Source organism: Accipiter gentilis, chromosome 21, assembly GCF_929443795.1.
Source record: "Accipiter gentilis chromosome 21, bAccGen1.1, whole genome shotgun sequence".
In the NCBI taxonomy this organism is placed as follows: domain Eukaryota; kingdom Metazoa; phylum Chordata; class Aves; order Accipitriformes; family Accipitridae; genus Astur; species Astur gentilis.
Window position 1 is genome coordinate 2,535,045 of NC_064900.1, and position 15,646 is coordinate 2,550,690.

The 15,646-nt window shown below is 42.7% G+C and overlaps 1 protein-coding gene across 2 annotated transcripts in view; it reads right to left on the reverse strand.

Moving 5' to 3' along the window:
- ATP6V1A (ATPase H+ transporting V1 subunit A) overlaps nt 1-15,488 on the reverse strand; it is a 33,579-nt gene extending 18,091 nt beyond the window's left edge. Inside the window, exons 1-3 of one of the 2 annotated variants that reach the window (XM_049824478.1) lie at nt 15,372-15,488; nt 2,152-2,246; nt 326-454 (exon numbers count right to left, since the gene is read on the reverse strand). In XM_049824478.1, the coding sequence (XP_049680435.1) occupies nt 326-454; nt 2,152-2,233 (211 nt within the window). In that variant the 5' untranslated portion in view covers nt 2,234-2,246; nt 15,372-15,488. Of the gene's footprint in view, nt 1-325; nt 455-2,151; nt 2,247-5,729; nt 5,892-15,371 lie in introns of those variants that run through there. The other variant, XM_049824479.1, reaches the window with a different exon arrangement.
- Between the last annotated feature and the right edge of the window lie 158 nt (nt 15,489-15,646).

The window sequence follows — 15,646 nt, forward strand, 5'->3', positions numbered from 1 at the left end:
CCATTTATCATTGACATTTGTCAAGCAACTTCCTGGAAAAAAAGAGCTTTAATGTTCAAATTAAAATGAACTTAAATTATAAGGTACACATTATTTGACTTCCATGTAAAATAAAAAAAGGTTTCCTCAGTACACAACCAAGCAAGGTACGATTTACCTCAAAACCATCAGAATTTACAAAAGAAGTACAAAACAGATGTCCTGCTGGCACCAGAAGTACCAAGCACTGGTCCCAGTCAGCTTTGTTCATCGTCTTCACCCTAGTCACCACTGAGTTTTGGACTGCGCAGTCTGGCAGGCTCAGAGGGATCAGTGCAAAGGATACATGTTTCTTCGTACACCTGGACAGTTGCCAAATCACCCTCCAGTCGGATAATCTCCCCCACCAGTTCACTGTGGCCTACTCGCACCAGCTCGTACATAGCAGCACCCGCCATGTTGCACGCTGTGACCACTGTAAAAGACAGGCACACAGGTGAGTATTTTTCCTATAACTCAGGAAATTCACAGAAGTTAGTAAGAACTGCGCGGCATAAGCCTGGTATTCATCCAAATCAGAAATGCATTCTTGATTTCACAAAAGGCATAACTTGGCTACAACAAATCCCCATATTTCTAGTTTAAAAGCCAAAAGAAGAAGTTTCCCTATACTTTTCACACCATTCCTTTATGCTCAATAAGAGGACACTATCAGAATGTAGTAGTTCACAGACAATTCACGCCATAATTTCTCTTATCTGTCTTGACAAATGGCAAATGTTTAGGGTTTTGGAGACACAGTGAACTTTGACAGACAAGTTACATAGGCACTTCTCCCTTTCAGTTAGCCGGGCCACATTCCCATCTGACTAAATTAAAATATACAAGAAAATGGGAAAAGCTCCCTGTGGCTGGGCACCAGCATTTTCCAGTCACTCAAAATTTTGTTTACCTTGGTAGCATCTGGATGCTCACATAACAAAGTATTTCCATGTACAAGGTGCCTGCTAAAGGCAATACACACCCTTGTGTCTAGAACGGCTGATGCCTACAAAGCTTTTAAGGAAACATTATTTTGATGTTTTATTTTGCAGAAAAGTGATGTACATCTTAGGGTACTTAAAACAGTCTTCATCTCTTGAAAGTTAATTTACAGCACGCTTTGGGCCTGAAACCTCCTACTGTTTTGAGTTAGATTTCAGCAGGTCATACATGAGGTCTAGCTGCTTGAGGACAAAATTTATTATGTCTTTTATATTATAATATTAATCTTGCACACAGGGTTCACGTATTTACAGACAAATACATTTTCCACTTCTTAGGAAAGAAAGCTGTATCAGTTTAAAATTGTTTTTAAGCATCACTTCTGCAGTTAAAGAATTGGCAGTTAAAGAACAGGTATTTATTCAGGTAGACACGAGCCAAGGGAGTTTCTTATTCATCAAATAAGCTGCATTAATAAAATTACATGCTATTTTTCTGTTCTCACATTCCCATCCTTTCCTTCACCTCTTGAAGAGAATGCAGGAGAACGCAGAAAAGGGAATAGAGTCTGCACGTATTCAAAAGCTGTTACCATCAGAGCCTAAAGAAACTTTTTAGGCTGATAAAGAAGGAGGGAGAGTCCTCTTCTTCCCAGCTGCAATACCACTATGCTCTGCCACCTTCCCTGACCCTTGCAGCTCCTTGCCGAGCTCCTCCAACCCATGATGCAGTAACACAGAACGGCTTGACACTGGCAGGGGACTGAGTATTCTGGAGAGCACAGGGTCAAATTGCATTTCAGTGAGAATGGATTATGCATCTCACACCCTTTTAGAGAAGCTTAATACACTGGGCCTCCAGATTTGTGACCAAATGGCTTTATCTCATCCAGAAAGCTTACTGCCTTTTGTTTTTATTATTATTTTTTAGCCTGCTCCTGCTCATTGCATCTTTAAGCAAGATTAATTAGTAGTAACACCTTGTTAGTATATTTCTTGATATTTTATCAGACTATAAGTCACTGATCCTTCTTACAAAGCCCCCCCCCCTAAAAAAAAGGAAAGAGAAAAAGCCCCACCCAGAGCTCTACTGTACTTCTCCACTTCCAAGTTCACTTCCAAATGAACAAGATTAAAAAGACACTAGATAAAACAGAACCTATGATTTCCTTTACAAAATAATACCTACCAGGTCCCGAGACTCCATGGACATAACCAACAAAAGCCTCTCTGTCCTCATCACGGATTTTGGGTAGCTTGGAGAAGTCCATTTTGCCTGCTCAACTGTACAGAGGGAAAAAAAGAGTCAGTCCTGAAGAATACATATATGCAGTAAGTTCTTCCTCTTCTTCCCCTCTGCTCTCATGTTTCCAGTTAGAAAGAATTCTTAACTGAAGAATTCTGAACTCATATAGCCTGAAGCACCTTAACAACACTGATTTGAAAGCTATAAAAAGTTAAAAAGTAACTCATTTAAACAAACAAAAGGACTAACATCCCCCATTGCAGAAACACAGGGGTGGAACATCACTCCCTAATACGCTCCACAAAACACTGAGTCAAACAGTTACACTCCAAAAATGCTGTAACACCGGTGGACTGTTTAGAAGTCCAGTAACAGGATATTTAAACAATGGAGAATCTCTTCTGTCTTCCACATCTCATCTACCCTCCTTCAAAATATGGAGTTCTCCATGATTCTGAGTGAGCAAGAGAATGTTCTGGGGCTGCTCTACTGCCACCAGTCTCTAAATAGCAATACTACAAATACTAATTGTGAAAATTCTGTTTTTGCTGTCGTAGGATGCTGCATCAGAGTGTTCAGAGGAGGAAAGACATTTTCACAAACACCAGCACACAAACACACAGATCCTTTCTATATGCCTCACAGCTAGGTATTACACAGCCTTTGCTCTCAGTGAAACGCACGGAGCATTACAGAAGAATTGTGCTGAATAATGGCCAAAACCCCCAACTTGCAGCAGTTAAACAGACTGACATCTCTTGCCAGCTACTGTTTGGACAATCTAAACCAGCACAGGAGAAGCTGTTTTAGAAACAGACCTCCATCCATGTTTGTCCTGTAATCAATAGTTGGGTTGTCCTGCTTCGGGTGCCGATAAGAATATTTAATGGTTTTGCTTTGTCAGCCCTTATCACACTTTACGTTACCTTGGAAACTGATTAGCATTAGAGAACCATAAGGCAACTCTCTATCCATTTCTACTGTATTGACACATTTACAACACAGCACTGCTGAAACATGCCGTATGGCAGCCCCAGCATACAATGCTCTTTGTGTATCAACAGACCCTATCCAGCAAAAGCCCGTAGTTTGGTTATATGAACTGTGTGAGGCACCTGTTGACACTCACAGTCTTCGCGAGAAGCTTAACCTAACCCGGCATCCTCTGCAAGACTGCAAATACAGAAGCACACTCAGGCTTGAAAATCTGCCCCGTGTACAATGAAGACGACAACTACATTGCTATCCCTTCCACCATCATTAAAGGATGCTCTGCTGCCTGTTCTTCAGGAGCAGTAGGTAGCTGACATCTGCGATTCTTAAAATCTTATGACTGTTTTCCAGCTTTTTAATACTATACTACAAGTCCTCTGCCCCTCAGCCTCTTTAACAAGCTAAATGTTTTAAATCGGTGGCTCTGCTCTATAAGAAAAGGATCTCCAACAATTCCAAACTCCTATTCATCCTGAAGGAATAGCTTCTTCCAGGCTCCATGTCTTGCTGGTGTGGATTGTGTAACATGGCTACCATTGATTCATTTCACAACAGCCACCCCAACAGTTGCTCATGACTCAGTCATCACCAGCCTGGAATGGAACTGCTAACTGCTCTCCAGCTCAAAGGCTAAGTCAGGTATCTGTTAGATCCCTCTAGTCTCCATAATGATAGTTTTTCATTTAAGCTGTGTGTTGTTTAGGCCCAGAAGACAATTTTAATTTCACTGCTTATTTCTCAAAAGTCTCCTCTGACAAATGGCAGAGGGGAGGTCCTCGCAAAGCAATCTGCAGTTCCTGAGCAGCTGCTAAGAGCTGGTTCTGATCAGACTAACATAACTACCTCATCCTTTTTGGTTTTAACAATTAAAACATTGCAAAACCCAAGCACAATTACTGTTCATACTGAAAAAAGCAGTCGGTCTTCCAAATCCACCCAGAACATTTACTTCAATATACCATATAGAACAATCTCTAGAGTCTACTACCAAAATCTTCTGTAGAAGCACAATAGAGAGTTAAACCAAATTCTCATAACTGAATTAGTAGTGCTGTTTGGCAATTAGACAGCACAGGTCCCATACGAAAGACTCATTTTACAAAGGCAAGGAAAAGTAGGAAGAACAGTGGCCAGTTGCAATTTAAATTCACTTTTCTTCATATCCAAAACCTGCAGGTCAGCTGACAGCTGCCTGAAGTGACTGTTTATCTTTTAGGGAGGCAAATAAGAACCTCAGAACAGTCATTCTGCAGTTAAAATGGCAACATCCCGACACCCAGCACCTGCCTCCCCTGTTCCTGTGGCTGCTCTGCTCCCTCTCTCTTCCTACAGCCACCTTCCCAAATTACTGGGCAAGCCAACTAAAAGAGAAGGGGATTCCTCTGCTAGACCACCTAGCAACACACCAATAAACCCTGTCTTTGTCCTGATCTTTAGCATCTGCACCACCTGCTTTTAAACACATACCTATTAACTATTCCAAGTGTATAAAACATGGTGAATTCTCTATCACCTTTCTTTTATCCATCTCCTATATACCTCCAAAGTACATACAGTCTAAAAAGCCAGTGCTCACCCAGCCAAGCTGACCTCTTTTTTAAGGGGCTACACGTCTTTTAACATGGAATACAAATTTAGAAAAAAAATGCTGTTATTTATCTCTGCATAGTTGTCTCGTGCTTGTGTATTGGCACTACAGATTTTCCTTTTATATGGAAAAGTCCTTGAGGACAGAAGTATTGCCTTACGTACCTACACTGTTAAATGTTTTCATTGTTAGATAAAATTAAATTCCCTAAAGCACATCAGGATCTGCTAAACATAACATCTTGTGTGTACAGGCAGCACGTACTTACCCCAGAAACCATGGTAGCTAGCCATTTTAGAAAACTACTGAGCTCCTATAGCCTTCCAGAGGCCTCTTGCCAACACAGGCTATTAGGCACTATATGCAATCCACTCCTACAAAAGTCCATTAGCACACCTACACAGGATATTAGCTTAATTTTAATTCCCTTATGAGCAAAGATGCATCTTGTATACTTTACAACTTACATGCAGGAATCTTCCTCGTCTTTAAACAGTTCACCAATTGATTTTAAACATGCTTTTAAGCTCCAACATGGTCATATTCTGCCTAACAGTGCCAGAAATCAAAATATTACTTGCTGCAGAACCATCTCTGACTGAAAGGTGATTTATTAAAGTAATTTTATAGTCATAACTAAACACGAAAGCACCAATGACCTCAGTTTTCTATCTTGGTTTCTCCCCAGCACAGCAATTTGGCTACACAGTAACCCCCCAACATGTAACTGTCCTGCTCCTAATGCTGGAGAAACCTGTTTTCTATTACAGTTCCTTGGTTTTCCTTCAAACATTTGATCAGACCCAGAATTTACACGATGAACAGCCTTACCACAAAGGTATCTTCAAAATTAAGACTCCAGTGAGATTTTTAGAAGGAGCCTTCTTGCAGCAAGGAAGAAAATCCATGACTATTTTATCATATAAACACAGATTCTTACCTTATTTTGCAGAAACAGGGAGAAACAAAAATCCACAGGCCCAGTGAAGCAAAGCCAGAATTCAGCAGTTAAGCACCACCACTTACAAAATAATTGTCCTTCTAGTGCCCCTACACAGAGGGATGAGAAAGCCTGCTGCAGAGGGGAAAGAAATTTCTGACACACAGCAGAGGCATAACCACCTGACTTGATGAGTCATCAGTCTGTCTCTCTCCCACTAGCACCGAGGAATGCCGCAATAGCAAATCAAGCTACCTAGAGTCCAGCTGAACTTCCATCTGTGCCCTCCTTACCACACAGGACTGAGCAGAAGAAATTAAAAGCAGCATTCAGCATTCGCATTAAGGGCCTCCTACCAAACCAATAATCCCAATGTCCCAAGTGGTACGTACTACCACGTAAAAATCCTTGAAAGGGAGATGCATGCTTTCTGCTGGAATCCATTTACCTACCAGTCCTCCAGTGTAATCTATCCATGTCAGTGCGTGCTCTGTTCTGGAAGAGCTTAACAGAACAACCATTTAACAACAGACTGCACAGGGAGGCACTGAAGACACGGTAATACTAATTGCTTGAGTATGTAGAACAGGTATTGATTCTTGTCACACTAGAGTGTCTTGCAGGGCTTACTTCTGCTGAAACAAGAACCCCTTCCCCTAGTTAGGGGAGGCATTGATGCAACTGCACAACATCCAACACCTTAGCGAAGCAGACTGATGTGCCACCTTGAACGACAGCTGCTAGAATCTGTTGTTGAAGATCGACAGGCACTGACATTGTCCTGTATGTTGTGCAGAAGACAAGCAGCTATGCAGTCTCTCCCCCAAAAAGCTGCACGAGTTGAAGAGTTCCCTGCAGCCTTCACAACTTCTCAAGACTATCTTTGCAAGTTCTAGGATTAGCAACACGTCAAATTGGCACAAAAGCTTAAATATGCTAACCAAAATTGCAGTAAATAGCACAAGACCAGCAATTCAGAAGCAGCAGCATTACTTGAGTCCCCAGTGCTAGGATTCATTCTGCTGGAGTAGCTTTGAACTAAGGTCATAGATTTTACTATATCTGAAACAGACTCACTTGTTTGACTTCCTAGGGTAGAAAAATGGAGTCAGAATATAAGCCCTTACATTTGATATCCAGGAAACAGGCATATAGACTAAAATGTAGCCAAAGTTTTCCAAAGAAAATCCCTCCTCCTCTTCTTAGTAAAAACCTAGAAGCTACAGTATAGTAAAGATCACAACCCACACTGGGCAATCAGCTTAGGGTCACATTTAAGTCATGCTTTAGAATCAAGACTGCCAACGTTTACTAAGTTCACCTGAGCAGACCTTGGTACAGTGCATAAATCCCAGCGTCCAGTTGTATGAGGATGAGTTGCAAGGCCCTCGTAAATAATGGATAATCACTGCCATAGATTTCCTGTAACTTGGTCAGTTTACACTTCCCCTTCCAACAGATGATATTTTTAAGAGGAAGTATTAAAAAAAAAAATACAGCGTCTAAGTTACTAGACAAATGCAGAAGTTCGGCAGCATTTCTGCATCCGGAATTCAGGATATTGTCCCAGAAGAAACAGCACACCCAGAACTCTAACACAGGTCACTTGGAAGGGAAGCCAAATAGTATTCTCAGGAAATCCGCTCCTTCATACTATGCAGAGTCATAATTTTACTATAACACAGCAGGGCAGATTTCCCAGTCACCAAACAGAACTGCTGAGGTTGGAAGGCACCTCTGGAGATCGCTGAGTTCCAATGCCCTGCTCAAAGCAAGCTGGAGCAGGGTCCTCAGGACCATGTCCAGCTGGGTTTTGACTACCTCCAAGGATGAAGACTCCACAGCTCTCTGGGCAACCTGTGCCAGTATTCAGACACCCTTACAGTAAAAAGTGTTTTCTTATGTTTAAAGGGAATTCCCTGTATTTCAGTTTGTGCCTATTGTTTCCTGTTGCTTCAGCAGATACCACTGAGAAGAGTCTGGCTCCATCCTCTTTGCTCCCTCTCATTAGGTATTTATATACTTTACAATAAGATTCTCGGAGCCCTCTCTTCCTGACGCTACGTAATCCCAGCTCTCTCATCCTCTCCTCATATCTCCAAACCCTTAACAGTCTTTGTAGCCCTTTTCTGGATCCACTCCATTAAGTCACGTCTTCCTTCTACTGGGGAACCCACAACCAGACATGGCACTCCAGGTGTGGTTTCCCCAGAGCTTAACTGAGGGGAAAAAACACCTCCCCGAACCTGCTGGCAGCATTCTTCCTAATGCAGGCCAGGATAGTGCTGGCTGCCTTTCCCAGAAGGACACGTTGCCAGCTCATGTTCAACTCAGTGTCCACCAGGACCTCTAGTCCTTTTCAGCAAAGCCACTTTACAGTCAGTCAGTCCCCAGCCTGCAGCAGGGTACGTGGTTATTCCTCCCCAGGTGCAGGACTTGGCATTTCCCTTTGTTGAACTTCATGAGATTCCTGTCAGCCTATTTTTCCACTCTGTTGAGATCCCTCTGCACAGCAGCACAGCCCTCTGTTATATCAAACACCTTCCAACTTCGTATGATCTGCACACTGAGGAAACCAAGCAGGACCCGCCTCCTGTGCTCAATACAATGATATGGCTTAAGTCTTCTTCTCACACAGACATCAAGCAGCTAACTATACCAACTTTCTTGCCATAAGCTCTGAGCTAGGAGTATCATTGTTTTGAGAAACAGGGACATTCTTCCGTTTAATTATTCATTCAATTCCAGTTGCCACAGGGCACTTTGAGTCCACCTCTGCTCTCGATAGGCCTGGAATCTGCTTAAGTGATACTCAGCTACATCCTGTGGATCCATCTGCAACCATCCAAGACAGTGCATCCTTCACACAACTTGTCTCTTGGGTATTATAAAGCCCCTTCCTCTCACGTGAGGCTTGCTACTCAGCACATGTACAGGTAAATCCAGGTGTATTCAAGAGAAAAGTTAGGAAATAGAATTATGCTGCCCCTGTTAGCACAGCACACAACAGCTACAAAGTGAGACTATGCAACATGGCAATTCACGAAGCCCATCACAAGCTCCTACTGCCTTCTTCCTCAAAACAGATGGAGGACTTACCTATGGGTATGCCAATACATACAACCTGATACTTCAAGCACACATCATGCCTTGACACAAGCTAAACATATTTATATTTAATACATATATACAGCATAAGAGACTCTCCCCTACCACAAAGATGGGGTATGAAGTCTGTTCATGCAAGAAGTACTACCACCACAAAATATTATTCAAGCACCCAAGCTTTTATTCTGAAGCTTGGGTGATTCCTTCAGTTAGCCCAGAACAGGACCAGAAAAAAGTTGTGTCTGAACACGACTGAGAAGTTAGCAGGAGTGCTAAAACTAGGTAGAAAGGCTGGCAAGGCATTCATTGCATAACTGCTTTGACCCACTGAATATTTTATCAGCTTAGTAGATAACTGGCCTTTTGACTTCAAACGCAGTTGTCACACTATATCTAAAACTGATGAAGATCCTAGTTTTATCAATTAAAATACTCCTGTCACTACAGAAAACCACATTGTTCATGTGAAAAAAAAAATCTTCATCAGCTGACTGGTACATGCTGCAGAGTTTTCCATAATAGGGTTTTTTTACACCAATTCTTTCCTCTCGGCCCAGAAGGCTTCTCCAGAGGAGCTCTAGAGGTTGAAATGGATGATCCTCCCAGTATTTCTTACTTGCTACACTGTTTCACAAGTTTCCTGCTGCGAAAAATCTGACAATCCTTTCAGCCCGCTACACATCCTGCCCCTTCTTTGGCTTGATAGACTTTCACACAAAAGAATGATCTAATGCAACCGAGATCCAAGCCATAACACAGTATATTAATACAATATTCATTTCTGTGTCCCACAGCGGCCTTCCTTTCTTATCCTGATCCTGTCGTCTAGCTGCTAGGGCTGAGAAGTTCTGCAGCCATCTGCTTCGTACAATGCTCAGTCATTTCCTCTGGATGAGCAACATTTTCATTAACCTCACCAAAAGTACCGCAAAGCTAAAATCCACCCTTGCTTTTATCACATAAAAGTCACTCTACTTTCAGGTGTATTTGGCATCGTTACTTGAAATACTTCTTGTTGCTCTAACCTTCAAGATGACAAGCATCAAAATGAGACGAATGCAAAGCTGTAAGCCATTATAGCAGCAAACTTTACTACAGTTCAGTAGAGTCACTTCTGAATAGTTGAAGACTCTTACCTCAACAGACAAAAGGTGTGCAATTTCATAAAACAACTATTGCTAGATTTGTAAGCCAAGCTCAGTTTTACATGCAGAAAAGTATTAGTAATTTGGGCTCATTAAAACATATCAGCTCCTCTACTAGCCTCACCACTGCCTAATCTCTAGTCCTTAAAGGTAATAGCTAAAATACTGAGCACAAGTTTGGAATAAGCATTTCATCATTACACTTAACTTTTCAGATTAGTCTTGAAAGTTGGGATATTATGGAATCTTCGGTTTATTATGTGAGGTATTTGACGGCTGATTTGAAGAGCTGAACCAGGGGTAAGTCTGCATGAAAGTCTTTCAGAAAGATCTAATGCCCCTAGCAGATAGAAGTACTCTTTTACAGCACTTTGGTATAATGAAACACCTGGTTGGAATCACAACACACATATTGGCACTGGATTCCAGTAAAAGGAAATTAAGTTCAGGTTGACTTTTCCTATAATGGAAAACTTCATCTTTACATTTTAAAGCAAGTTAAGCCACACTTGGAGATTTTATGTTCAATTACCTGAAATATTTACAGCTTCTTTAGAATACCCAGAGCCCCTCCAACATATTAAATTTTAACACTGTTTAAACTACATATTGTGGTGGTTGTCTGAATATCTACCAGGTGATGCAAATTTATCTCATGATAACAAAACCCTCAAGATTTCAAGGATCTAGAGGAAATTCACATAATAGAATTGCCTTTTTAGAAGTCCTTACCAATGTTACCTGCATTTAGCCAGAAATACCATTTCAGTTTTTTTTCTGAAGAGCTGCTTTTTAAGGTATTACTTTCATAGTGAGAAACAAAATAATGATACAGTGTACTAATGAGAAGGACCAAACGTTTGTCCCACTAACTGAACTTCTTGGAAGATGCAGTTTCTTTCCTAGCATATGCAAGTCATTCTTCAGGCTGCTAAAGGAAACTTGCATACCTGAAAGCTTTTGTCCAGCTATAATAAACTATTCTAATAAAGGCACCACATTCTCTCTATAAAGCTAATACCTTTTTCCCCATAACCTTTCTATCCCTCATCACACCCGACCATCCCAACAACAGGACTGTTCTCCATGCTTAGGGCACAGAATGCAGACCAGCAGCTTAGACATTCAGACCACCTACCTTTTACATAGTCTTAAACAACAGTAAACCACTCCAGTAAGGGAGCATATCCTAATATAGGATCCTTTATAGCATCCTGAAGATGGGACAGAGCATGGAGAACAGTGCATCTTCAACTCTGCAAATTCCGGCATTTTTCTTGGGGTGCCATAGAATCATAGAATGGTTTGGGTTGGAAGGGACCTTAAAGATCATCTAGTTCCAACCCCCCTGCCATGGGTAGGGACACCTTCCACTAGACCAGACTGCTCAAAGCTCCATCCAACCTGGCCTTGAACACTTCCAGGGATGGGGCATCCACGACCTCTCCGGGCAACCTGTTCTAGTGCCTTTTCTGCCATCTGGCAGGAAGAGTTAGTTGGTCAGCTGAAACTTACCAGCATACCAACATTTTAACTTGGACATGAGAATCTTTACAACATGAGCACTCTTCAACAGATTAAGGAGGACAAAGAGAAGACTTCCTCATTACAGAGATACTTTCTAGGAACACCGCTTCTCTCTTAAGCGTTTGCATCTGCAATGGGTCTATTTTCAGCAGACATTTTAGTTCATTTAACTGTTCAGCAGTATGAGTCTCGCTTAACTGGGGTAGCAATGGTCTTCAAAATTGTTCTTCTCAGGATTAAACAGATGTCAGACAGCTAACACAGAAAGCCCAGCGCTATAAAAACATGGCCGTGATGGCAGCTTCCCATACTAGTTTTAGTACTTTCTGATTACTTCCAATCGGAACATTTTAAAACACCCACAACGGACTCTCCCAAATGCTGTAAACTATGACAAAACTAAAGAACTGTCAACAGGCACCATGCACATATGAGATCACTGTCAGACAAACTATTTCTGACGAGAGCGAGCAGTGACACTGAAATTTACTGTTACACAAGCTCAGAGGAGTAATCAAGCTGATAAACCAATAAAATAAGTTCAGCAGCTAAAACTGATCTTCATCTGCCATTTGGTTAAGTGATAATCATAAAGTCTGATAGACTAGGACTTTCAGGATTTATCCATCTACATCGCACTGGTTTTCAGAGTAAGCATATCATTTCAGAAAAGACAGACCTTATAAGGCAAAGTTTGTTACAGCAGCTGTATAATATATGCAAGTCTAAAAAGCTAGCAGCAAATGGTCAATCCTTCTAAAAAGTGGGGGCATTTAACTTGAGAATTTGACAAAAAACAGGAGAAATAAATGCATAGGTGAAAAAAAGTAACCAAACCAAAAATATTTATGAGATTGTAGAACTTACTGCCATGAGATATGACCAAACCCAAGAATTTAATATAAGCTTAGCTGCCCACTTTCAAAGGGGAGGAGGGAGCAAACACAAAAAGACCAAAAAAACCCCAACCCTTTTCAGAACATAAAAGAAGGTACAACAAGGACAACCAGAAGATCCAGTCTAAGCCAGCTTTGCATGTTGGACCTTTAGGTGATCACCAGCTTAATCTGTACAGGAACAAAAGGTTGAAAAGTTTAGATTCATTCCACTTCCTCTGCTGGAGCAGGCCCCCATTTCTCTCTGCCCAGCTGGAAGGCTAAAGAAGTCACCTTTTAAGATGGTGAGTAAGACCGAACGAGCATGATATTCCAGTTGACTACATCGTCTGTTTTCCTTGGTATAGTTCCCGTCTAAAAAAATCATGTGGATACCATTGTTCAACAATACCTCAATATTTCCAAGTCTAAAATCCCCCACTTTTCTTTGTAACCAATGATAACAAGTATTGAGGAAATAAAATCTGTTTCAGCTCTAGGCAATGTAGCATTGGGTTGTTGTGTGTACTTTTTTGGTTTGTTTTGGGTTTTTGTTTGTTTGTTTGTTTTTTAAACTGGAGAAAGAAAAAGAGGGACTATTACTTGGCCAGCAATAGCATGCAACATTTTATGGTCAACACCAAAGTAACCAAAGACATCAACCAGGTTTTCCTGTAAACCTTTTACTCTTTTTTAAAGCAGTAATTAGGAACACAGCCTTAGCTCACAAACAAGCAACTTAAAAGCATAAGGGAAAAACGTTGGTAGGAATTTTCAGGGCTCAGGAACTCAGAAAGACAGTATTATGGTATCAAAACACAAGAGGTGAAGTGTAGTGCCTCTAAACATATCTCCAGGGGAATCACCTAGTAATCTGCTGGTCTGTAGTGGCTTTGGATGACAATGTGTAATACCAGTAGCCACACGTGTCTAGAAGACAAACGGACGAAGTCGTACTCGGGGGAAAAATTTAGAAAACAGAAGCACACTGAAGCCTGCAGACTTTGTAAGTCAGGATTAATGAGGTATACAACAGCTAATATATACTTAGATCCAGATAAAAGCTAAGTTTAAGCCACACTGTATAGCAATTAAGTAATGCTAATCATTCATGGTTGAACTTTAATATTAGCACTATCTGTAGAAAATAGTTCTTGATTTGGAAAATGGAAAGGCTGCATTTACAGGAAACGGAGATCTTGTGTTACTATTGCAACACAAGACTTCAACCTCCATTTGAACAGTCAGCTGATGCCAGCAGTAAGTTTCCAGCATTGTCTTAATTTCTCCTTCCCCATCCTCTCATGTTGATGCCCATGGTGGTTTATCATTTTTGAATGCCACGCTTTGTCCCCTGGTTATAGAATTAATACTATTTTTTTCCCCAGATAAGAGAGTAAAACTGCTTTCAAGAAGACTTAACATAAAAAACTGAAAAGCACAGCAAAAATAATCTGCAATATTTTTGGTAATTCGAGGACCCATAGACACTGATCTCACTTCACACATTCTTAAGCAGAGAATAATAAAACGTAGATACTACTGAATATTTATGCTTGCTGCTCATTGAAAAGGCCCTTGAAAGTACTGTACAGAGAAGCCAAACGTTCAGCTGCTGCAGACCTGCAGAGTGCCAAAGTCAGCACAAATACAGCAACTTACAATATATTGAGGATCTGCCTCTGTTATTCAAACTTCCACTTGCAGTTGCCAACCTACACTTAGCACGTTCTTGCAAAAATGCTATGGGTGGGCTAATAAACCACCTTTAGCAGTCTGTCAGCAGGTGTTCCTCCTTTTCCACCCCCTCTCCACTTCATCAAGTGGTATTAGCATTTGAAATACCACGCTAGATCAAGTAGCCAGTGTACTCTGCTGAAGTATTGCATTACAAGGAATAAAACTATCACCAAATGGCTTTTATTCCTGGCTGGAGTACAAATTCTCTGAGGGAAGCTAGTAAAATCTTAGGAAGAAATCACTTTCGGCAACAGCGTTGAATGGATAGATCTTGACACATACGTGTCATATACTCCGATGTCACAGCTACCTGTAACGCGTACAATATCATCCGGAGCCCAGTCACGTAAAATTTCTTTCTTGCCTTTAAGTGAATTCTAAGTGCGACGTTCGGAACGCCTCATCTAAATCAGGATTTTGTCACTGGCTACAGGAATAGGAAACACATTTGATATGCCATCAGTATTTTCAGCTGCAAAACAACCGGTGAGCCCTTTTAGTAAGGAAGAGTTGTGGTCAGAAGCCAGTAGCAGCATTCCTGTTCCACAGACTTGCTGCTTGCTCACTGCAGGGCTACAGTCAAAGCACAGAAAGGATCAGTTCCACCCACCCAAGATGGTGGGGTGACCCGGCAGAGAAACCCGGCCACTGTCACCGCTTCTCTTGACAAGGGATTCTGGCGTACACCCCCCGCCCCTGGATGCCTTACTGGGCACCTTTCAGCACATTTCTTAATCGGGAAACCCCTACTCGGGGTGGGGGCGGGGGGGCTACTTTGCTTTCCAGACCTTTTCCCTCTGGGAAAGGGGACAGGGAAAAGCAGGGCCGCCACCAGCGGGCTCTCCCGTGAGGAAACGGCTCCCTACGGACAACGCCCGCAGCGCTGCGCTTGACTCGCTTCGGTCGGAACCGAAAAGGCGGCAGGTTGGGCCCGACACCCGGCTCCGGCATCTCCCTCCCCCCACACACCTCAAGAGCCGAGGGGGGCTCCATGAGGCGGGAACGGCTGTTGGGTGCTGCGCGCGCTCCCTCAGAGAGCGGCTCCGCGAGGAGACCGCCGCCTCTGGCGGGCGGGTAACGGCCCGGGGCGGGGGGGGGGTACACACGGACACGATCGCGACCCACCGGGTGGAGAAGGAAAAGCAGCTCCCGGGAGCTGTGTCTCGGGAGGAGAAGGGAAGGAGCGGAGCAGGGCTGGGGGAGAGGAGAGGGGACGGGACGGGACAGGACAGGACGAAACGCCTCACCTGCGGCCGGCGCACCCCAAGTCCCTTCTCCCTCCCCCGGCAGCACCCGGATCAGCTGATACCGGCCACCCTCGCGCGCATGCGCAGCTAGAGGCTCCCACCCGGAAAACGCCCGCACTAGCGAAGCCGGCGTCTTTCCGCGCTTAAGTTCTGGGCGGAGCTTTACCACCCCCCTCCCAACACCACCTTTAGGTGCGGGTCGAAGCCGAGGCGGGCAGAAGATTGGCCGTCCGGTAGCACGTGATGTGGGTCGTCCCCGCCTCTTTCCCCTGGCA